The sequence below is a fragment of the Hemicordylus capensis genome, chromosome 4, assembly GCF_027244095.1.
Source record: "Hemicordylus capensis ecotype Gifberg chromosome 4, rHemCap1.1.pri, whole genome shotgun sequence".
NCBI lineage: Eukaryota > Metazoa > Chordata > Lepidosauria > Squamata > Cordylidae > Hemicordylus > Hemicordylus capensis.
The window spans coordinates 222,622,021-222,646,711 of NC_069660.1; the positions used below are offsets into that span (position 1 = coordinate 222,622,021).

The 24,691-nt window shown below is 43.2% G+C and overlaps 1 protein-coding gene across 5 annotated transcripts in view; it reads right to left on the bottom strand.

Annotated features, from left to right (window-relative positions):
• NFATC1 (nuclear factor of activated T cells 1) overlaps positions 1-24,691 on the bottom strand; it is a 208,262-nt gene that overhangs the window by 89,041 nt on the left and 94,530 nt on the right. For all 5 annotated transcript variants that reach the window (XM_053249189.1, XM_053249187.1, XM_053249190.1 and 2 more), the window contains exons 4-6: positions 23,094-23,296; positions 14,915-15,087; positions 13,422-13,562 (exon numbers count right to left, since the gene is read on the bottom strand). In XM_053249189.1, coding sequence (XP_053105164.1) covers positions 13,422-13,562; positions 14,915-15,087; positions 23,094-23,296 — 517 coding nt within the window. The remainder of the gene's footprint in view (positions 1-13,421; positions 13,563-14,914; positions 15,088-23,093; positions 23,297-24,691) is intronic.

Below are 24,691 nucleotides of genomic sequence, written 5' to 3' on the forward strand. Positions count from 1 at the left end.
TATGATTTCTAAATTTTTTAAATGGCATTGCATTTTTAAAATAATGTGGTGCCCTCAGTTAATGGATGTTTGTTTCTCTGATGATCAAGAATAACATTTGAGGAAATGATTAAATCCAAATTTCTTTGGATAATTAATAGAGTCACTAGAATTTTGCTTTTGTAGGGGCTCATGTGTGGTAGAAGGAAAAGATTTTTGCCCAGTGTATCCAATTCCTTCACATTGACTGGCATCCTGACTAAATTACTCAAAGGATGTCCTATCAAAATTAAGTAGTCTTTTAGAGTAACTCTTGAGTAGCAGTACTGAGTAACTTAATCTGGATGTTGGCAATTATTCTAGCCTGACATATTGCATAAAACAAAACAAAAAACCCCTATTTATCTTATATATTCATATTCTATCATTCAATATAAATATTTCCAGTGCAAAACATCCTGATCACTTTCTGCCTCTATGGCACAGCTAAAGCTCAGGTCTGATAGCTCCAGGTTTAATAAAAATCAAGGACTTCTTTAAAATTAAAAAGTCAGATTTGTATTTAAATTGGATTTGAATTTTATTTACACACACCCGTCCCTAGGTCAAAGATATATTCTCTGAACATATTAAGAGCAGTATATGAGGATAAGAAATAACAGAACTGATAAATCCTATTCTGTAGGTGGTGTACATGCAGCATGCACGTATGCGCGCGCGAGCACACACACACACAGAGAGGCGGGGCGGGGCCACCATTGGGTCAACAGGTTCAAAGAACCCAGGCTGTGCCCAATCAGGGGCCTGCTTCTCGCAGCCCCAACACACCCCCTGCATCTGACGTCAGATGCAAGGGTGCTGGTTTAGCTCCTGAGCGGGGGCCGCGTGTCCCCTTCGAGAGCTAAACTAAGGCTGGCACTGCATTTGCAGCGCAGCCAGGAGCGGCTCTTCCCTGCTAAGGCAAGACGGGGGGGGGCGTGGTCTGGCTCCCGAACGGAGCCTTGAGGCTCCGTTCGAGAGTTGGAGTTCAACTCCTGAAGGGGCTGCACGGCCCCTTCGGGAGCTAAACTAAGGCTGGTGCTGCGAACGCATGCGGCCCCTTCAGGAGTTAAAAGTCTGGCGCGGCACGGCCCCTTCAGGAATTGAACTCCAACTCCCGAACAGAGAATCAAGGCTCCACTTGGGAGCCAGTCCACACACCCGCGTCTGACGTCAGACGCTGGGGGTGGGGGTCAGCGGGGCCACCGCCGTGGCCACACATAGGCCGCCAGTGGTCAGGCTCCGTGCCTGCACACTGTCAAGCCCTTGCTCCCGCCCCCCACTCCTAAGGGCAAAGACAAAGGTCAATGAATGAACAGAAAATTTGGGGGAATGGAGTAGACCTGAGTGAGGAGTCATCTGGATATAAATGCAAGGGATGGGGGTGGATAGAAAATGAAAACAAAAGTGAACAAAACACATTCCTGCAATCCTGAGGAAACGTGTTTTGGAGCATATTCTCAATTGTAGAAGGGACCTATCATGGCAGCAGGCTGTAAGAGACCCCATTTGGGAAATGCAAACAGTGCAATAAAGATAGGTAAGGCCTGGTTCCCCAAATGAAACAGCATTATGAGAGGCGTATACCTATTATAGTGTATACCTAACTTCTAAAAATGAAACCTGCACTTATATCTGAATATGCATTAAAGTTATTAGAGAACAACAATGTAACTTTACTAGAAAATGATGATTAAAAAAATCTTCCTAACTAGTGATTTAAATAATTAAAATCGAGTCCTTCTGTGAAGTGATTTATATCATGATTTAAATCGTGATTTAAATCAAATCAACCTTTGACATCTCCTGTTTTATCCATGGGGCCTGCCAAATCCCTCTATAAAGGTGGAACAGCATCAAGAAAGGAAGTATAGAAATATATATTGACTGGCAGTGGCTATGGTTTTTCATTCAAACCAAATGTGCCATGGAAGAACAAATTTAGTGTATTCCCCATGTACTTTCTCACATCATCCCTATGGCTAAGGTAAGCACTGCATATCTGTAGAGAGAGGAGGACTGGTAGCAGAATGAGTGAGAGGGACTATTGGTGTTTTCACAAGTGACACTAACAAGCACATTTGACCCATGCTTTTGAGTCATGTATGGAGGCTATATAGGGCAGCATTCATGAGAGAAATTGATTATTCACAACAGCAGCCAATGTAGGATTTACATTTGTGTTAAGAGCTGGTTTTTAAAAACAACCACCATAAAGCTGATTTAATCCTCATGTACACACTCCTACTGCGTGGGAGGAGGCAATGGTAAACCCATCCTGTATTCTACCAAGAACAACCACAGGGCTCTGTGCTTGCCAGGAGTCAACACTGACTCGATGGCACACTTTACCTTTACCTTATACACTCATGTGTACAAATAATCCATCTGCCAACTGCATATTATCTTATACTGTAGGGCTGATAGTGGAGTCAAAAGGTGTATTCTCTCTATAAAATGATATTCTCTTCATCTCTCCTGCTCAACATGGCGGGACACTTTCAAGGAATCCAATGTTCTATAGAGATCCCACAAAGTGTTGCAATACTCTGAATCTGCCATTTGTTTTAAATTTCAATTAACTGTTATTTTTGTCAACTGTAATCATAAGCCTGCTTAAGTGGAATTGATCTCCATGGGAATAATTGAGACATTTTCTAGAAAATATTTAGGATTAAAGTGTGCAGATGCTTCCGTTTTACAAGGGTGGTAGTAGGAGGGTGCATATGCATTAGAATATATAGCATCTGAATATAAAATTTAGTATAGAGGAAGCCTGCTATCTCCATTCACAAACTGATTTATGTTATGCCTGCAATCCTGGCATTCTCCCACCACCATTTAGCTGCCTACATGTACTAGCTTTGCACGTAAAATATAGGTACACTGATTATTATTGTGTGTACCACTTTTCAACAAAAAAAGTTCTCAATGTGGTTTACATAGAAAAAGAAAAAGTAGATGGTTCTCTGTCCCCAAAGGGCCCATAATCTAAAAAGAAACACGACAGACAACAGCAAGAGCCACCAGAAGGGCACTGTGTTGAGGCTGGATAAGGACAGTTCCTCTTCTCCTGCTAAATATAAGAGAATCACTTCTTTGAAAAATGTCTCCTTTTCTAGTTAACAGGAAATATCTGCTTGGCTCCTTTAAAAAAAAGGTGGGGGAGTCCCATACTTTCGGTCCACAACAAAATGCATTTGAAATTAAACACACACACACACACACACACACACACACACACACACACACACACACACCACTTAATAAAATCTATATAAAAGAACTACTGACCTTAATAACCCTGATAAAAATACTGTACGATGAAACTCTGTAACGATGATACCTTATTATGTGTACTATCCATACTATCTTTACCTTTTTCTGTGCTGCAGAGCTAGGAAAAATCTGCTACGTGCTGATATTTCCTACAAGCTACATCACAACTACTATACGTGTGAGAAAAGGATTCCTCCACGCAATGATTCCATCATCTGATGAAACTCCCAGCTAAAGATATCTGTTTCTGGTAAGTGGCCAGAAACTCCTTTGTACACCAATACCACCCCAGGAAATAGGTATGTATGAGCGACCTTCACATTAACTCTTGTGCTCTGAACCATATACTTCTCACATTTCTAGCTCTCTTGCACTAGCAAAAACTTTCAGGCCTGTTGCAAATGAGTTAACACAGAAATTGACGCAGCAGTCAGTGAAGGAGGTGTGGAGGACTCCGAAAGCGAGGCAGATACAGAAAACATTATGCATAAGGCATGTGATAGAGGGATATTCTGCCACTTAGTTCATTGGCTGGTAGTCAAGCTGAACTACAGCTTGACTACCAGTCTGAAACTTGACCTGTTTTTGGCCAGTTGCCCCTCAAACTGTGACTGCTACTGGCAATGGAAAAACCAATGGAAAGATCTCTGAGAATGTAAGATCTTTTACCAAATGGAGTTCAGCCAAGTGTCTGCTCACTAGTCTCCACGTCTCGTTTCATCAAAACAGACGCCAAACCTTGAGCCTTCGAACACAGCAGTGCAAAATGAAGTGTTACAGGAGCACAGCCCATATCCAAGATAATTAAAATATGTGAGGGGCATGTAATGTCCAGGATTATTATTATTGCTGCAGCTGAAGGTCTTGCCCCTACCCACCCCAGGATCATGATTGAAAAATTAAGGATAATAACTCAGCTAAACACAGGACTGAGTGCTGTGTGAAATGTTCAACCTAAGAGTGCAGGTGTTGGGTAGGTAGATTGATTAATGGTGTTCGGCTGGAGGGCCATTTGATGGGGCGGGGGGCAAGGACCAGCCCTTCAGGGTTTGTGTGGCCCAGAGGATTTGGAACTACAGGTTACTCATCTGTAACTTTGGTTCTTCTAGTAGTCGTCCTTTTACACCAATGAGCTATGCGCCTGCGCAGAGACCTCGTCTAACAAGCTCAATTCTCCTGCTTTGGGCGGGAACCCCTCCCCGAGCTGCTATATGTGGCTGCGCCACTCCTCATCCCTTCAGTCACGGAGTCCAGCTTCAGTAGACCCAGCAGGGAGGGCGGGAGGACGTGTAAAAGGACAGATGACCACCAGAAGAACCAAAGTTACAGGTAAGCAACCTGTAGTTCTTCAACGTGGTCTCTTACACCAATGGGTGCATAACAAGCTAGCACCCAAGGAGGAGGGAATAAATGGAAACAAATGTAAACTGCCAGAAGGATTTATTTCAGAAACAAGTACATCAACTCAAAATAGACTGCAGGACACTCCTGCCAAACACAGCATCATTCCATGCCCTGGCATCAATAGCATAATGACGGATAAATGAGTGGGGAGAAGCCCAAGTAGTCGCTTGACAGACAGCATCCAAGGAGACCACATGGTCAAAGGCAACAGAGGCCACCACGGACCTAACCAAATGTGCCTTAACGGTCGCAGGCAACTGCTTATGAGCCAATTTATAGCAAAGTTCAATCGTCAAAACTATCCACCTCGCCATGGATTGAGCAGAAACTTGTAGACCTTTACAGCCTCCTCTTGAACAAGTCCAGCTTCCTGCCCTCCTTGTCATCTGGCACCGATTGGCTGTGACCTCTGGTCTTCTGTAGAGACACTTCTATGACAACAGAATTAGGGGTGGGATGATTCTTTAGGAAACTCATATCATCTTGCAGCTACACCGTGTATAATTTCTCCAAGTGCATGATGGGTTGAGAGAGAGTCGTTGGCTTTTTCCAGTGCCCCTGCATAGCAATAGCAATAGCAATAGCACTTACATTTATATACCGCTCTATAGCCAGAGCTCTCTAAGCGGTTTACAATGATTTAGCATATTGCCCCCAACATTCTGGGTATTCATTTTACCGACCTCGGAAGGATGGAAGGCTGAGTCAACCTTGAGCCCCTGGTCGGGATCGAACTTGTAACCTTCTGGTTACAGGGCAGCAGTTTTACCACTGCGCCACCAGGGGCTCATGACCCCCAACAATGCCAGGTTACGGGGCAAAGCGGCCAGTACCTTGGCCTCCGCATCAATAAGACTGAACAAGGGGTCCAGTTCCCCTTTCTGTTGGGTACTGAGGCTCACGCCCAAAGCAGAGGCCATGCGGGCCACATACACAGAGTATTGCTTAAGATCCTCTGACGGAGAAATGGGCTTAGAGTCCGATTGGATGTCCAGAGGGAACGACCCCAGGGAAACGGCCTTTGAACTTGGAAAACTAGGTTCACTCTCGCAGTCCGACTTGGGAAGTGCCAAAGAGTCCTGGGCCAAGGCCGTCGAGTAGGGAAATCCGCCTTGCTTCCTGCAATGTTTGGTACCGAGGCGGGTGCCTCCGCTGGCAGCACCTGAGCAGGCATCGAAGCCTGTTGTGGAACCGGAGCTTCAGAGGGCGAATCACGCAGCTCAGGTCGATCTTGAGGGGAGTGCTACAAAAAGCAAGGGCGAGGCCTCCCCTCCAAGTGCGAGGGGGCCTCGCGCCAGTCCCTGCTCTCCCATATATGCAGGCCAAGCACCATATGAGGAGGGCTCAACCTCATCCAAGGGGGAGCGGCACCCCATCACATGGTACCGATCCACATATAGGTGCTCATGATGGTCCCAGTCTCGGCCCGGTCTGTAATCAGAGGAGCAGTCTTCAGAGTCCCAACGGGAACTTCGATCCCTAGGAGGGAGACGCTCCTGGTGCCGTCGAGGGGATGAACGATGCCGGGGCTGTCACAACACGTCTCCGGTGGGCTTGTCTGGTGAATAAGACTCCTCCTCAGATGAAGCGTATCCAGGATCCTCTGTCGCCACTGACATTTCTCTACTCGCACGGGCACAATCAGGAGTCAGGGCGAAGGACTTCCCAGCCAACAGCGAGCTAGGCCAAACAGAAACCAATGACTTCGGTAACAGAGGGGCCGATGCCCCTGCCCAGCGATCCAGGGATGCATGGTCCTGTTCCAGAGCCAACTTCTTGGCTATTGGAGCCTCTGAAGGAGGAAGCGGTGCCGGCTTCTTTTTCTTTGCTATAGGAGGGAGGTGTTGACCTGCTAGCAAAATAGAAGGCAACACCGGCTTCTTCTTCTTCTTCAGTATCGACACCGAAGAGGCTGGGAAGGATCCGGTACCACGGGCACAGAATGCTTAAGCAAGTCCTCAAAGCGTGCCAACGGGCCTGAGACCATCGAGGGGTCGGCGACAGGAGACGTTGAAGCCGGTACAGAGACTGGGTCCTGAACCTCCATGAGAGCAGAGTCGGAATGCTCCGACTACACTGAAGCAGCCATCTTAACAGACCGATTCAACGATGAGGCCTCCGACGAATAGAGGGCCAAGTCCCACAGCGCTGCGCACAGGCGAGAAGCCCTTTTCTTGCAAGCCTGCTTCATAAACCTCTGGCAATGAAGACAGGTCTCGATAATGTGGGATTCCCCCAGGCACAGAAGACACTTGGTATGAGTATAGGGGGAAGTGATCTTATATCCGCAACCAACATACTTCCTGAAGTTCGTCGTGCCTGGCATAAATACCGTAGGCCGGCCGGCCGGCCACCATGCTCCGTCCCAGCCAGGATCGGAGCTCCAAAGATGGGGGAAACCCATTAAAAAACAAAACGCCGAGGGAAAGCTGCTACTACGCAAAAAATAAGAAGCAAAAGGAAAGAGCAGGGAGAAAACCAACAAGAGGATAGAGGAATATTCCTACTCGTTGCCAAACTGCAGATTCCATGATGTCTACTTCACAGATGACGAAGACTGAAGGGATGAGGAGTGGCACAGCCACATATAGAGGTTGGGGGCGGGGTTCCCACCCAAAGCAGGAGAATTGAGCTTGTTAGTTTCCGACGAGGTCTCTGCACAGGCACATAGCCCATTCGTGTAAAAGTCAGGGACCATGTCGAAGAAGAACCCCTGCTCGGGCAGCGGCTCGACTCACCAGCTCAGAGTTTTGGCAGCTTGAGTTCGGGGTGGGTGAGGTTGCTTCCCCCCTCAGCAGGATAAGGCCTCTCAGTGAGAGGAAGTCAGGAACTGGCACCTGACCAAATCAGTACCTAGCTCTTTACCCTGGTGTGGGGACAGCCCTCCTTAGGAGGCAGTCCCACATGGGAGGAGTACCCACACTCTGGTACCTCGTTGCAAGTCTTATTTCGTTGTACATTAATAAAGTAGCCCTATTTCACTCCAACTAAGTGTGTCCTGACTTCATTGGGGCTGGGGGTGCAAATAACTCAGCTAAAAACATAGGACTGAGTGATGTGTAAATATATTTGAAATGTTCAACCTAAGTGACCATATTATTTACTAGAGCTACTATTTATTATTTACTTTGCCTGCTAACTTGGCAAAGAGGCACCTTTTAACATGGTGATTCTCTCTATTTAGCAGGGGGAGAGTAACTGGCCCTATCCACCCCCAGCACAGCACCTCCATGATAGATACCTGTTGCTGGTGTCTATCATGTTTCTTTTTAGAATGTGAGCCCTTTGGGGAAAGGGATCCATCTTATTTATTTATTATTTCTCTGTGTAAACCTCCCTGAGCCACTTTTGGAAGAGCGGTATAGAAATCAAATCAAATCAATCATGCTTTACAACTTCCTAATATCTACAAATTAGATAGTGAAGTGGCATCATCCACAAACCTTATCAGAGGTTTGTCTGGGGCAGCCCTTTTATGAGCAAAGTTAGGCTGTCACCTCAGGCAGAAGATCTGGGGTGCCAGCAAGATGCCCTCTTGCCTTCTGCTTTTAAAGGGGGGGAGGGGGAGGAGAGTGCAAGAAAGGGGACAACATTTGGTGCTTTGCCTCAGGCACACAGAGGTCTTGAGCCACCATTGTGCATGTCCCTAACCACTCACCTGGTTGCCACGGACAACCTTACTCCCCCCCCCCCACTGTACTCTATGGGCAGATATAAGTCTGGCAGTGACAAACTAATCATGTGCTTGATATTATTCAAACTGATTATGTGAACTCATATGCTTGCTAAGCAAGCATGGTTGAAAAATAAGAACTTAAAAGGAGGTATCATAAGCCATGACCATAATCAGATTCACATTAGGTTGGTTAAACATTCCGATATAATATTAGGAATGTATGAGATGTTTTAAATTATCCCCATGGATTTTCTCAAACATGATTCCATGAACCGGATGGGATCATCGATAAACAAATCATTTCCATCAAATTATTTTATAACTGGACCCTAAATTCTGTGATTTCATTAGGAGCATCTGCAGCATATTTCATGCACTTACGTTTATTCAAACAATATGTACAGTACTTGCACTTCTTGGAGCGAATGCTATATTAGACAGACATAGATCTCTCTTTCAGTACAATTAACATGAACTTTGAAGAGGGTTTTTTTGAAAATGAAGTATTCAGAAAATAATCTGATTCTTTAATATATGTGAATGTGCCATCTTCTGAACATCTTGACACATTTCTGTTGAATGCTAGGAAATAAATCTATACCAAATTAAAATGAGACAATTGAGCATTCTGAATTTAGGAAGAATGCATTCTGAACTTTTAAAATGTAGTGAGCATCCTCATTTTTAAATAACTTTTGTGACTATCTTGGATAGACATTTAATATTGACTTTCATCACTGGAAAATATGGCTTGATGTGCAAGCAATAAAGTATTAACCAAAATCCCTTGAAGAAAGGGCTTACACCATCATGGTATATTTTAAATGGCACTATAAAACATCTGAGAAAATCATAGTATGCTTCTGAAGAAAGCAGTTCAGAAAGCAACAAACTCTCCCAATGCTTGTAGTACTTTATATTCATTAATTATGCCTTTAAATGAACCCTTTGTGCTGTGCTGCTGGTGCTCCTCCTGCAACCTTTCTAGATCAGTATTTTAAGCAACTAATCTTCCTGCCTAGCTGCTTAGGTCAGCTTAAGAGACACACAAGAGACAGAGCACCGCTGGTGGTGCTGACATTTCAGATGGCTCCTCATGCTTGTTTGCTGAAAGGCAGTGATGAGGGAGTTAAGTTGAGAGCACAGCTCTGCTACTGTCTTTTAGTTCAAGAATTGACTCAATCATTCTTCAGGGATTCCCTTTCATATGAGTCATTGTTAAGACAGGCCAATTCCCGCCCACCCACCTCCTCCCATGCATGGATAAAGCTATTTCTCCATAGATCATCGCAGCTGAATGTTAGCCCTTAAAGGCAGGCACAGTTTAGGAATATAGCTTCGAAAAACATTCAGGAAAGCTGAATTCACGGAATCCATTTAAATAAGCAGAAAATAAAATTGTCTACATGTCATACTAATTAGCACAAACCAGTTCCTTAGCCCTTGAGTTTCTGTCAGTGTGAATGACAGCTAGGTGAGCTCAATGCATAATGGTTCAAAAATAATATATACATATGACTATTTGTTTAAATTGTTGCCATTAGCCATGTCATCTGCTACATTGGTAAAATGCAAAAATTACTCCCTGAGGATACAGATGTCAAACATTTACACCCAAATGTGAAAAAATGATGTATTATTAGTGTCTTTAGTAATAGTCTCACTGGTCAAAACATTTACTTTCTAAAGGTATGCCCAAATGGCATTATCCTGTCCCCCTGGTTAGGTACTGTCTCACAGTGAGAGTGTGGGACGCACCCATAGATGCAACATCAGGAAATGATCATTTTACTGTAACTCTTTTCACAAACATTTCTTGAATTATTGTCTTCCGATCCTTTCTCCACAAACCCTGCCAGTGGTTGCAGGGGTAGTCCTGTGCTGTTAAGGTCCCACCTGTACCGACCCCCCTCCTGCTGCCCCTCTTCTCATGCAGCTCTCTCTGCTGCCATAACAGTTTGAAGAACATCCCCTTAATACCTATCCATTCATTCCATCTACAACTGGGAGGGAGGAAGCAAAGGAGGCTATGAGAGGGCGGTTGGTTGACCCGGTCAGTTTGTGTCTCTGAAACTATTCTGCAGCTCGAGCGAACTGACAGTCAAAAGAGACTGCCTTACTCAGCAAAAGCATATGTGCCTGTAATGTATTGTACTGTTAGGAACAGTCACAGATGGCAGAGTGAAGCAGCAATCTCTTTGGAACTCAGTGAATGTCGAGGGTTAAATGGTCACGACTATCAAAGCCTTCATTTGAATGGCTGGGAGAAGTTAAGTGCTTGAGAATTTCAGGAGACAGCTTAAAGTTCAGGGGGTTTCAACAAGCAGCTGTGGAATTTCTGGTTTGTGCCAGCACCACGGAAACCCTTTCCAAAACATGCTTAAAAAAACATGCTCCTCCTTCTTGGGTCTCGCCTTCACTGACCCTGCCTTTTTACACTCATCTATCTGTTCTAGCCACCTTTGGATCAGGATCTTACTTTTGATTACATTTACTTACTCTCTCCAGCAGCTTGATACTAAAAGGGCAAATAGACCTGATGCTGCAACGTATCAAGTGTTTTCACATCCACATACCTTGCAGCTTAATATGGAACAGAAATTTCAGTTATAAAAAGATGATCAAAAGGGCAGAGAATGAGTGTTTCATTCTTCAGAGTTAAAATTAAAGTCTATGGACACCTATGTGTTTGCACCACTCCCGGAAAGATTTTGGACAGAGTTAATCTTCTGAAGTGAGCATCTAATAAATTAACAAAAGTACACTCTGCTGACATTTACTGAAGCAAAAGAATTTACATTCTCTGCCATTAGCACATTCACTAATGTGAATTAGCACATTCACTAATTTACTACAGAATAAAATTTTCAATACTCCTCTGATGTCAATAATTCGTTTTGGCCAATTATGAAGTAAAAAAAAAAGATAATTAAGAAGCAAGAAATGCAAGTCCTCAATTTTAAGGATATAATTGAAAGAAAGCATCTAACAACACCTGTGATGTGAGATTAGCTAGCGTTTGAGAAGAGCAGCTCTATCAGCAGCTCATTTACACATAATTTGCAGATCTCTGTCCACTGATTATATAAACACTGGCTGACATCCAGACTAGGAACTGCAACTGGGAAGTGCTTCTGCTTACTGACAGAGGGAAGGGATGGTTTTTGGTGATCCCCTCATCCTCCTACAGCCAGCTGCAATTCCTGCAGCCACCGACACAGGTTGCTGCAGAGGGAAGGAGGGATTGATGAAAATCAAACCATCTCTCCATAAATGTGCAGAAGTGCTCCCTGCATGCAACTCTTAGCCTGGCTGTCGGCCAACGGTCTTAATGTCATTGGACATCTTTTGCAGTGACAGGTGAGAAAGATTTTCAGTTTTAGTTATTTTTAAATAATGTAAGATCACAAGAGACATATAAGCTGTTTGTTTGTTTTTTAAACCCAACCATGTTACTTGCATCTGCACAGCAGCATTACACTAAGGATTAGGCCCTGTAACAAACTCTGGAGCCTCTGTCTCCCTACCTATTCAAGTAACAGTATCCCTGGACCTAGTAATATCAGCTATACCATCAGAAGTTTATTTACCTGTACATCCCCGAATGCAATGCATGCAATACTGTATGGGAACAGTGTTTACACAGGACAAATAGGTAACACGGGACAAATAAGAGAGTAATGAATACCAATCTGACATCAGCAAATGCAACATTAAACATTGCTAGGTGAACATATTCTCCCAAGATGCTCTTTTACTGTCCTCAAAGTCACTATAATTCCAAAAAAGAAGTCAAAAAGACGTTTCAGTGTGAAATTGCTGAACAAGAGTTTATGAGAAAACTTGATTGTATTGAATTCATCATCAATTGAGACTGTGATTATCTTTCTCATAATGGGAACTGTTCCACTTTAGATGTTAAATTAGCATAGCAAGAAAGAACATGGATCACATTAGGGATGTGCATTAGGATGTGAAGTGTTACATGCACTTCCGGGCCGGGCTGGGGGGCAGAGAGCAGTCACTGTGCTGACAGTCAGGATGGTGTCTGAACATGCTCAGATGCCATTTCCTTCCTGACACTTCCCACAGGCTGCTGGGAACAGGGAACTTCCTGTTCCCAAGCAAGATGCAGCCAGGCAGTATGCCTTTTCCTTTAATACAAACAGCGCTGTGCTGGAGCAGTGGTGGAGCAACGGAACAGCAGGTAAGACCTGCCTTCCTCCTGTTAAAGTGACCCTCTCACCCCCGCTGAAACGATTCAGCTGGGGCCGTTCAAAGCATTTCAGTGCTTTGAAACAGAGGCGTCAAAACACTTAGAGCACATCCCTAGCTCACATACTAACACTGTGTGCCCCAAGAACATTTTGTGCATGCCAAGGGGGAGAAACAAATTTCACCAATCCCCCTTCCTTCTACCCCCAGTGCCTCCTAAAGTATGTCTCTGGAAGTCCTCCAACCCTCAGGGACATTTTTTTTGGGGGGGGGAATCAGGAGCAGCAGAAAGAAGGAAGGATCAATTAAAATCACCCCTCCTCTACTGAGCCAACAAAACATTCTTACTGTATGTGTGCACAATGTCAGAAAGTATGTGAACCAGTATTATTACCAGTGATTGCTGTTGAGAATGGTTCATGTAATTCTTATCTTGCACAGTACACATTTGGCTCTGTGTAGACATTTCTATACCACCCAAAACTTGCATCTCTGGGTGGTTTACAGACCAACTGCTGTCTTTTGTATTTCATGGGTTTTTGGACCCATTCTTTATATACCTTCTTCTTAGATTGCAATCCTCTGTGCACATAGAGGAAAAACAAGTCCTTTTGAACTTGGTGGGACTTACTTCCAGTAAACATAGTTAGAATTAAGCTGCTAGTGTAACTTATAAACACCTAAAAGAGTTGCTACTCCAGCAAATAAATGTTTAGAAGGCGGTACAATGACTTTTATTCCACAGTTCAATATCACCATTCATAACATTACATTGCCAATACATGAACATATAATCTTCACTAATGTTTAGGACCAGTATTTTAAATACCTGGAGCTTTCTCTACAAAAATAACTTTGGAGTCTTGCAGAAAGTTGTGTCCACTCAGTATCATTTTCTTTCCACCCATCACATGATAGCTGTCAACACTTTGTTTCTCCACCAATGGAAGTTCCTGAGCAGACCTTTGAGCTGATGAGATTAAAAAGATCATATTTATTTATTATATTTGTACACCATCCCAAGCTTCTGTCTCTGGGTGGTTTACAGCAACATAAATTAAAACCCTAAAACAATTTAAAACCACAAGTCTAGTTAAAAAGCTTGAGTGAACAAATGTGTCTTTAGAGACTTTAAAGAGTTGTCAGAGATGGGGAGGCTCTTATTTCAGCAGGGAGCACATTCCAAGGTCTCAGGGCAGCAACAGAGAAGGACCATCCACGCACAGCCACTGGACAAACTGGTGACAACTGCAGATGAACCTCTCCGAATGATCTCAGTGGGTACTGGGGATCATAGTGAAGACGACATTCTTTTAAATATTCTGGGCCTAAGATCTTTGGAGCTTTATAGGTTATAATCAGATTACCCAACCTGGCTGCTGCATTCTGTACCAGTTGCAGTTTCCAGACTACGTACAAAGGCAGTCCCACGTAGAGTGCAATGCAGTAGTCAAGTCTGGAGGTTACCACCATATGTACCACTGTTCTGAAGTCATAAGCAATACAAATAAAATACTGTATGTATATGCTCATGTATGGACTAGGAATTGAGATTTCTTTCTGATCCTCAGAGAAAGGCACTTATATAAAGCCTATCCAAATTAATGTAGATCTTCTTGTGGTCGCTGCACTTTCCAATTTTTGCTGGCAATCTCTTCAACCATAAACATAATTTGTGTTTGGAGTTGCTGCTCTGCAGCATGCCCCCATTCTTGCTGAAAGGTAGGAACCAAAGAAACCTACCCACAGCTCCCCCAGAGATGAGCTAGCAGATGTGACCTGTAGTGATTCTGGTTGGGTGCAAACCAGGGGAGCGAAGTACCCATGCACGCCTGGCTGTGTGCATCCTGTTCACAAGGCAAGGTGGCAAACTCTGATGGAGGGTGATGCAGGGAAGGTCTAGTGAACACTAGGAATGGGATGGTGGGTATGAAGAGCAGTAGGAAAATAAAGACGACAAACACGGAAGCAGCAAGGCTCCCTGGAGAGAGGCCAGGTGAGGGAAGCAGACTAAGAGGAGAAGGAGAAAGGTGCTGAATGAACAGTTTCCCTTCCCTAATGAGTTTTCTAACAGGGGAGAGAAAGCAAACAATTTGCTCCAAGACATAACTGCTATTATGCTTCACCTTAGTAAAATTGCAAGAAAGGTTCTTGTTGAACCATGTGACACACTTATCTTTATCAGCCTTTTTTTCATAGCAATGCCACAATCTGAGATATTAATTCACACTCATCAAATTTAAAAAATTGTGGAATTGAGTGAAACAAACTACAGTGAGAGAGAGAGAGAGAGAGAAACACTGAGGGAGAATTGTTACTTACAGCACTCAATTGGGTTGGATGCTACTTGTAGAGAAAGAGTTCTCCCATTGGGTTGGGGGATATGAATACGGAAGACCAGCCGAACTCGTGTATTCTTCCTCCCAATATCAGTTTCTCCTTTCCTCAGCTCAATATCTGAATTCCTAAGTTTCAGGATTCCTGCACAGTCAATGCTGTCCAAAACAAAACATGTGACTTTTTAGCTTCCAGAAAGACACATGCCCAGATTTTCTACACTTTGCATGTATTGGGGAAAAATACATTAGCCCATTGAGGAATACATTAGAATCCCCTTAAACAATGACAGCCCATGACATTTTGCTGCCTGAGGCAGAACACCAAATGGCCATCCCTCTCTTTCTCTTCTTTTCCTATTAAGATCACACCCTCAGTTCCTTCTTCCTTTCAGATCTCTCACCCTTCTTTAACACAAACCATAGGAAGGGAATGACGAAAAGCAGATTAGAGCCATCTTGCCTTCGTTCTTCTGCAGGCCATCCATGGGGAGGATGCTGGGTGGGCTGCCGGGCTGCGTCTGAGAACCTGCCCATCATCTGTCACCTGAAGCAGTCTGCTTCACCCAGCTTCATGGTAGGGCTACGACTATTACTACAAATATGTATATACCACTTTTCAGCAAGGGCTGGCCCTGACCACAAAGCATCCACCCTCAGAACTAAACCTCTGCTGCTTATTCCATTACTGGATCACTGAATGAACAAGTCTAGACCAAACAGCAAGTTATCAGAACTACCAAAAGCTCAGTCACTGACAAGGAGCTCATGAGCTCCATGGTCCCCGCCCGCTACTACTCTTGTTTTAGGACCTATTGATAATATAAAATAAAATAAAAGGGCCGCATGAGGCCTACACACAGTGATATAAGACAGCTGCCAGGCAGCAGCTCCACATCTTCTGTAACATTTAAGGGCTGTTAGACTACAACAGTGGTCAGAGCCTGGTTTGATGTATCTTAATGGGAGTCTGGGCCTTATGTTGCCAGCTCCTAGGAATAACAAAAACTCTACGATAGATATTTACAGTGTTAGAACCTTATGTCATTAATCTTTCTGGCACTTCTCTAACAAAGTGAAATATATTGCTACTAGGACTGTGGTTAAAAACCCATCATGGTTGCCACGAGAAGTTTTGGGACTTAAGAAATCCATTTCAAAATAAGATTTATGGATTAAGTTTAAGCCAAACGACAGTTTAGATAACCAGCAAGTATTATTTGCCCATTCCCACTGAAAGGCTTCAAAACCACTAAACTGATCTGCATCAGCAAGCTATCATTTGTAAATTACAAATTGTAAATTCTGAATCATTTGTAAAGCTATCATGACATCCAGAAACGGAGGACAGAATTTACTCATAGACCTTGGAATTCAAATTTGAAGGTCTCCCTAGTCCCCCCTATGTGCCTTAGGCTCCCCAGGCTCTACTGCAATATGAGAACAGCCAAACAAGTTTCAGCCACAGAGACTGGGATGCAAAAATCACACAGCAGTTTGCATTTCTGATTAGACTACTGTATGCATATCTAATTCTCTTAAAATATTGGCTGACATCCTGACTAAGGAAGCAAGGATGGCTGCAGGAGTCTGTGTCCTTTGAAGCCATAAGCTTCCTCATTGTTGTAGCAAGCAGGTGGGGGGCAATTTTTGCTGATCTTCTCTATCTCAGGAAGTGTTCTGCGCCTTCTGGAAATCTGTCGCAGAGGGTCGTGTAAACCTCAGGGACATATTTGTGGAAAGCAAATATGGAAATAAGGAAATATGGCAAATATGGAAGGCAAATGTGGAAGAGAGCCAGCGTGGTGTAGTGGTTAGAGTGCTGGACTAGGACCGGGGAGACCAGAGTTCAAATCCCCATTCAGCCATGAGACTTGCTGGGTGACTCTGGGCCAGTCACTTCTCTCTCAGCTTAACCTACTTCACAAGGTTGTTGTGAGGAGAAACTTAAGTATGTAGTACACCGCTCTGGGCTCCTGGGAGCAAGAGCAGGATATAAAATATAAAAAATTAAATTAAATTAATAAAATTAAAAATTGCTCTCCCATCCCTGCACATGCTGCAGAAGTTGGGAAGCCTCCAGCTGGATTAGGAACAACCTCCCACTGCACATGGTGATTCCCCCCTCAGGATGTCAGCCACTGAATTTTAGCATGTGTATCATTGTACTAAACATGAATTTTGTTTTGCACACAAGCCAGTGTTCATAAGTTCATTCAAAAAGGGTGTGACTGGAAAGAAACTCATTTTCTTATTATAGGCAACAGTGAAGAACAAATCAAAGGAGAAATTAAGTTTGAAACAAAATATACAAACACCAATTAAGAATGTATTTGCAAAATGATTTGTTCTGGAGCCTTCTCTCCAATGAAACATCCCGAAAAAATTATTACAATTAAGGCTTTAACTTGCACTCTTGAGTTAGCAAAGCACATAGACACACACAGTGCACATTGCACATATTTCTGGTGTCCTTCTAACTTGTAGTAAACATATGTCACAGAATTGGGGACTCATATAAGGGGGAAACTATGCTCCAGCCCTGATTCCATAGTTAAGAATGTATCAAGAGTACTGAGACTTTATCAAGACTAAGACCAAAGACATAATGAGCCTTATAATATCAGATCTTAATGGAATGATAGATTCAAATTTATTGTAAACAGTGATACAATATTCTTACAAAAATGTATAGGTTATGCCTCAGATCTACTCAGCCAGTCTTTCTTATAATGGAAGATACAGAGAAAATTAGAGCAACTTAATTACTTTATTATCTTTCAGTCTGTGGGACCCAAATACATTGGGCTGGTTCAGACGAGGGATGTGCACAGATCCAGCAACTGCCAGTTCGAAGGAGGTGGGGGGACAGCTTTAAGGAATGTGAAGAGTGCTCCCCTACCCGGCACATTTTCCCCACCAGCACTGTGCTTTAGAACTGTCCCATGGGGCAGCAGCATACCTCCTTACTGCCCCAGTGCGTGGCGAACCAGAAGTACCCGGTGCACGTGCATGGAGCTATACTACCGCCCCATGGGGCTGTTTTAAAGCACTACACCAGTGGGGGAAACACGGCGGGTGGGGGGGAGAACACCTTACCGGGCCTTAAAGCTATCTCCCCATTTCGAACTGCCCGCCGGACTTTCAAACAGGTTTGAAGGTCCATAAAAGGGCCTCTGAATCGGTTCATGCACATCTCTAGTTCAGACATAATGCCAAACCATGGTTGGGCATTATTAAAATGAGCCCTGAGATTGCCTATTTCTTCCTGCCCCTTGCCCATAGCAATTCTCCCCTCCTTTCCTGGTTTAGGGGTGCTTGCTCTACAGAAGTATCACCAAAGAATTGGAAAACATGATTTAATTATTGTTTCTTATAGTTTGGGAGAAGGGAGGAGAACTAGTCTTGTGCTAGCAAGCATGAATTGTCCCCTATGAATGGGTATAGTCTGCATGGCAAGTGCAAACCACAGTTTGCCAGTTCAGACAAATGGCAAGCTGTGGTTTGCCTCAAACCGGGAAAGAGGGAGAAGGGAGGAGAGCTAGTCTTGTGCTAGCAAGCACGAATTGTCCCCTTTGCTAAGCAGGGTCTGCCCTATTTACCTATGAATGGAAGACTACATGTGTGAACACTATAAGATATTCCCCTTAGGGGATGGGGCCGCTCTGGGAAGGACATCTGCATGCTTGCATGTACAGGTGAAACTCGGAAAATTAGAATATTGTGCAAAAGTCCATTAATTTCAGTAATGCAAATTAAAAGGTGAAACTGATATATGAGACAGACGCATTACATGCAAAACGAGATAAGTCAAGCCTTAATTTGTTATAATTGTGATGATCATGGCGTACAGCTCATGAAAACCCCAAATCCACAATCCCAGAAAATTAGAATATTACATGGAACCAAGAAGACAAGGATTGTAGAATAGAACAATATCGGACCTCTGAAAAGTATAAGCATGCATATGTATTCAGTACTTGGTTTGGGCCCCTTTTGCAGCAATTACTGCCTCGATGCGGCGTGGCATGGATGCTATCAGCCTGTGGCACTGATTAGGTGTTATGGAAGACCAGGATGCTTCATTAGCGGCCTTCAGCTCTTCTGCATTGTTTGGTCTCATGTCTCTCATCCTTCTCTTGGCAATGCCCCATAGATTCTCTATGGGGTCAGGTCAGGCGAGTTTGCTGGCCAATCAAGCACAGTACACTATACTTTTCAGAGGTCCGATATTGTTCTGTTCTACAATCCTTGTCTTCTTGGTTCCATGTAATATTCTAATTTTCTGGGATTGTGGATTTGGGGTTTTCATGAGCTGTACGCCATGATCATAACAATTATAACAAATTAAGGCTTGACTTATCTCGCTTTGCATGTAATGCGTCTGTCTCATATATCAGTTTCACCTTTTAATTTGCATTACTGAAATTAATGGACTTTTGCACAATATTCTAATTTTCTGAGTTTCACGTGTACATGGGAAGATGGCTGGCCCTATGCTCCATTTATATAAACTGATTGCATGCTACTGACTTCAACGGAGCAAAGCCAGTTTCTACATTCACTTTCAAACAGAATTTGGCACAATTGTTCTGCTATAAAGCTATCTGTGTCTTGGTTTTCAGAAAAAGATCAATCTGATGAACTGATATGCTGGCAAACAAATTTGTAGGATCACACACAAGTATCAAACAAATAACATACGGGATTTGAACTGTAATACAAACAACAAACCAACAGATCCGATGCTGTAACAGAAAACAAAAAAGTCAATTAAATATGTAAATATAAAGTGATATGGATGAATCATATAAGTCAATAAGATATAACATCCAAACATCAGCACAAATATGGATATAAGAACAACAGTAAAAGTATTCTCAAACTATGAAAGCATGTATGATATTTCAAAAATATGTAAGCACAACAGCTTTCCGGTAATACTTACTGTTTTGGTAAACTTTTTCAAGTGCTCAAAAAAGTTCAATGGTTCTTCAAAAGATATTAGTAACGTCTTTATATTTCTGGGTTGAATAATAAATTCTTTTCCATGGGAATTCACAAATCTTCTCCCACCATACAGTATATCCATTTAATGTAATGTTCTCACAGCATTCCCCCAGGGTTATCCAGACCTACCTCCTCAAAGGTTTCCAACCTGTTGTGCTTACATACTGTTGAAATATCATACTTGCTTTCATATTTTGGGAATACTTTACTGTTCTATTGTTCTTAAATCCATATCTGTGCTGATGTTTGGATGTTGTATCTTATTGACTTATAGGGTTCATCCATATCACTTTATATACACAAGTGTTCCACCTTGAATATAATTTATATTTACATATTTAATTGATTTTTTGTTTTGTTTTCTGTTACATTATCGGATCTGTTGGTTTGTTGTTTGGATCATACACAAGGCCAGACATCAGAATCCCTGATGTTGTGCCAGTGTTGCAAATGAGTCCTGGGTATTGCACAGATGAATCAGCCCAAGTCCATGTTAATCAGCAGCCCACTTTTCCAGATGCAGGATCTTGTGCTGCCCCACCAAGCTATTATACAGACAAGATTGCATGAGACTGGGGGAAACATACACTCCATCCTAAAATCCATCAAGACAATCCTGCTACTATGAATATTTATACCATATTTACACGAATTGAAGACAACTCTGAATTTAATTTAGTATGTGTGTTGCCGAAAAAAGCACAAATCTGAATTTAAGACACCCCCCTTAAAAAGTAGAGGTTAAACAGGTTATACTTGCATTTACTCAAAAGGAACAGGACTCTGAATTTAAGATGACCTGATCTCCAGTATCAAAAAAACTTGGAGAAAGTTTTCTCTTAGATTCAGGTAAATACAGTATACAGAAGAACCTCATTACTCACGAGGATTCCGTTCCTTGCCACAAGTAACAGAACTGTGAATGAGGAGGCATTAGGGCTATGGGGAAATGGGGGTTAGGTTAGGCCCAGAACTTACTGTGGCATGCTCCGTGGGTCCCCCATGTGACCAGGAATGCCCCCCAAAAGGAAGGAATGCCTCTGAAAATCATGAAAAATCATGGAAAAACAATTTTTGCCAGAAACGAGCCACAAAATGGCTCCTTGAGACAAAATGGAGCATTTTACATAGCAAATTTTACTGAACAGGGGAGTTAAATGCAAAGCTCCAAGATTAATCTGCCCTTTCAAGGTCTTGATGGATGAAATGTGACTCCTGATAAAGATGTCGTCTACAGCATCACTGTAAATACATGTGTAGCACAACCTCGCTGATCCAAATAGCTTGGCAGACACCCAAAATGTTTGATTAATCTTGCCATTAGAGTAAACCGCAATGAGGCTTACACATTATTGAAGTGACTAGGCTAGGTTGCTTGATACACAGTAAAACTCAAATACCAAAAAAGTATCAGGTAAGGTTATGTATAATCATGTACAGTAACTGTAATTACTTGTCAGGTTCTGCAGTGATACTAGGAGTATTTGTCTGGAATACTAATAAAATTAAGTTCTATGGTGTCTGGTGCATGACTTTCTGTGGGGCGAGGGTGAGGACTGCTTTGCATACACGATTCAGCCATCTTCTTGGTATTTCCAGTGTAGTAAGGGGATGATGAGGGGAGCAAGGTCTTGGTTGCCAGAACCTGAATCTCCCTTCTTGATTTTTCTTTGGAGGGGCTTTGGCAAGTGAGAGGCCACTGATGTAGGGAATACTATTATATCCCATGCAGATCATTTAGTTTTGGTTGTATCTATTTTCATTTCGTTTTACTAACATAATCTCTGACATAGTATAGAATAGTAGCGGGGCAGAGCCACCATTGAGCGGATGGGTTTAAAGAACCTGGGCTGGTGTTTCTCAGGGGCCACCCCCCGTATCTGATGTCAGACATGGTGGGCATGATTTAGCTCAAAAATGGGGCCGCATTTTTGACCCTGCACTGCCTTTACAGTAAAAATTGACCAGCGCTGCCTTCGCAATGCAGCCAGAGCGACTCTCCCTGCCTTTTAAAGGCAGGGAGAGCTGCTCCGGCCGCACTGTGAACGCAGCGCTGGCTGGTCTAACTCCCAAACGGGGTCATGCAGCCCCATTTGGGAGCTAAACCATGCCCCCCGCATCTGACATCAGATGTGGGGGGCGTGGCTAAATGCTCCCTACATCTGACATCAGACACAGGGGGCAGGGCTAGGGAGGCTGTGATGGCGGCAGAACCCCAGGCCACCACTGGCCTCCCTCCGCCTCTGAATAGTAAGCCTTTACAAATAAGTAAAGTTCCTGCTTATCACTACCTAAATGCTTCATGCTGGAAATACAAGTGAAGCACAGTTGCATTTGTGTGTGTCTCACAACTCTTTTAAATTAAAGAACACCCACACACACAAAACCACACACCAAAAACAGCAGTTTTGTAGGGTTGCAATCTTGAGCAGAGGGCAGGCAGGGTTGTGTTGCATAATCCTCTGAACTCCCACTGTTTTTCTGTCCAAAATAGTCTCCTCTCAGTCGTTTTTCTACCCATGAGAGAAAATGATATAAAAACCTGTAGGTTTTTCCGACGCAGGTAGAAAAAAGCTAGAGGGGGATTTTAAGTGGGGACCAGAAAAGGGATGGTTAACAGCCCCTCAGCCACCCAGTTCTTTGCTCAGAACCGCAGTCTCCTATGGCTGCTTTGGGCTTATAAAAATTTGGGGGCAAACACCTGCAACTACATGTCACATCTAGTTTTAGTCTCAGAAAGGGCCTTAACCAGATTTCCCCCTAATACACACATGGTCCTACTCTCTCTTCAGAGAAAGAAGTCTAATAGGCTGGATTTCTTGCAGATAGCCTATAGGACTAAGGTGGTGTCAGGTTAAGAACCTAAAAGCAGGAGCTGAGGTAGGAGATATTTACAGCTCTGTAACTGATATACTGAATTTAAAATGGCAAAGAAGCACATTGGTTTTCCTCTGGAGTGCCAATCCATCAGTGGTCCTAAATAAATAGTTGTAAAATTTACTTGAGCATAGAACTATTGTGAGCAAACCTCCCTAGAAAAGCTACGGAAATTTGCTAGTGAGAAAGGATTCTGTAGCCAGAGAAAATTAGCACTAAGTCAAAAAGACAGACAGTTAAGTACAAAGCAGCTCAGTAGAGGAGGAGATGGGCCTTACATTGCTCTCATGTTGTTTTCAGGTAGAAGTGGAATTTCCAAGACTTTGGTGTTGGAAAGTATTGTTTCGTGGCTGGTAGTGGAAACAGTCTTCCCAGTGATCCGATGAACCTGGTAGAAGGCATGAGGACGCAGCAGGCGGTCGTCTGCAGTCCCAATGAACAGCTGTAGGGTGAGTGGCTCGCTTTCTAAGTAACCGTGTAGCTGGCAAGAGAACAGAAAAACCATACACATAAACTGCTAGGAATCTATTAAAATTTTATATGCAAGGGAGCCTAATTTAAGGAGAAAACTTGTGGCAGGTGCGAAGTGTTAAGCTCCCCCCTCCCCCCACTTTTTCGGTAACACAATATTGCAACAATAAAAAGGTGCACTCAGCGAATGTCTCATTATTCTGGATGACCTAAGGCATTTCAAAGTTAGGCTTTGAACAGTACCGCTTCATACCTTCAGAAATTTCACATCACAGCTTTTGACGAAAAATGGGCTAACAACAATAGAGTTTGTGTTCCTCCGGAAAAGCTGAACCAAAAGAACTGTGAAAACTAAGATAGTCTACTTTAATAACTTAGAAAAAAATTATATCAACAAAATCGGGGGGGGGGGGAGAGTTGCAAACTCCTAGGAAACAACATCTTCAGGTACCTGCACAGAAATGCGGCGGGGAATCAAAACTAAGGTATTTGCATTCTTTTTCAGGAGCTTGAACAATGAGATTCTTTCCAGCTCCTAGTATCAAGTTCTCCCTCCTGAGCATATTTTTAAAGTGATATTTTACAAGACACCTAGACTGAAGCCTGACATGTAGATTCTATTGGCACTATGTATAGAGAATGGCATCACATTTGCTGAGCTCCTGTTGCTCTAGCTTACCTGACTCATCTGTCAGAGAAAATAATGGTTTTGAACTGTCCTTTGTGGGGCAGCAACACCCAAGATGTTTAAACTTAACAATTCAAACCAGCAGATTGGAAGAGGCAGGGAAGGGGAAAACCTCAGCTAAGTAGTTCAATCTGCTCTAGTGTCTGGCTACCTCTTGGCAAGCCATACAACAGGCAGAGCTTCTGATGTGCACACCACTAAAACTCTGCCAAAGGGAGCCGTTTGTTGCACGCAACAGCCCATTATATTTGGCACAACTGGCATTCTTTCCATCTACATTTGCAAGATGTCTTAGCTAGCAAAAATTACGGATGTGCTGTTGAAGCTAAATAAGAGTTAAGAAGTGCTGGTTTTCTTCTCTGGTAAACCCCTTAACGCTGTGCAAATAAGACAGTGAGGAAGCCGCTTTTGGGAAAGGGACTTCAGAAACCCCACTGTGTGCATAGAGCTCATCACACTGTTTGTCCCTGAGACAAAATTATCAGTGCATGAGATACAAGGGGGTAAATAATGTTGAAGAAAGTGGAACCACTCCATGTGCCTGAAGCAAGTAACAGGCAAATGACTTGGGCGGGGGGCTCTTTGTTTGCTCTTCTTCTCCCTTCTGTGCCCTCTTGACTTTTCATGGCAAGAGCTAACTGGGCCTTGACCTTCTAGAGCTTCTGAAAGACCCAACATCATAAATCTGAACTTCCTTAAGAAGAGTTTTCTCACAGA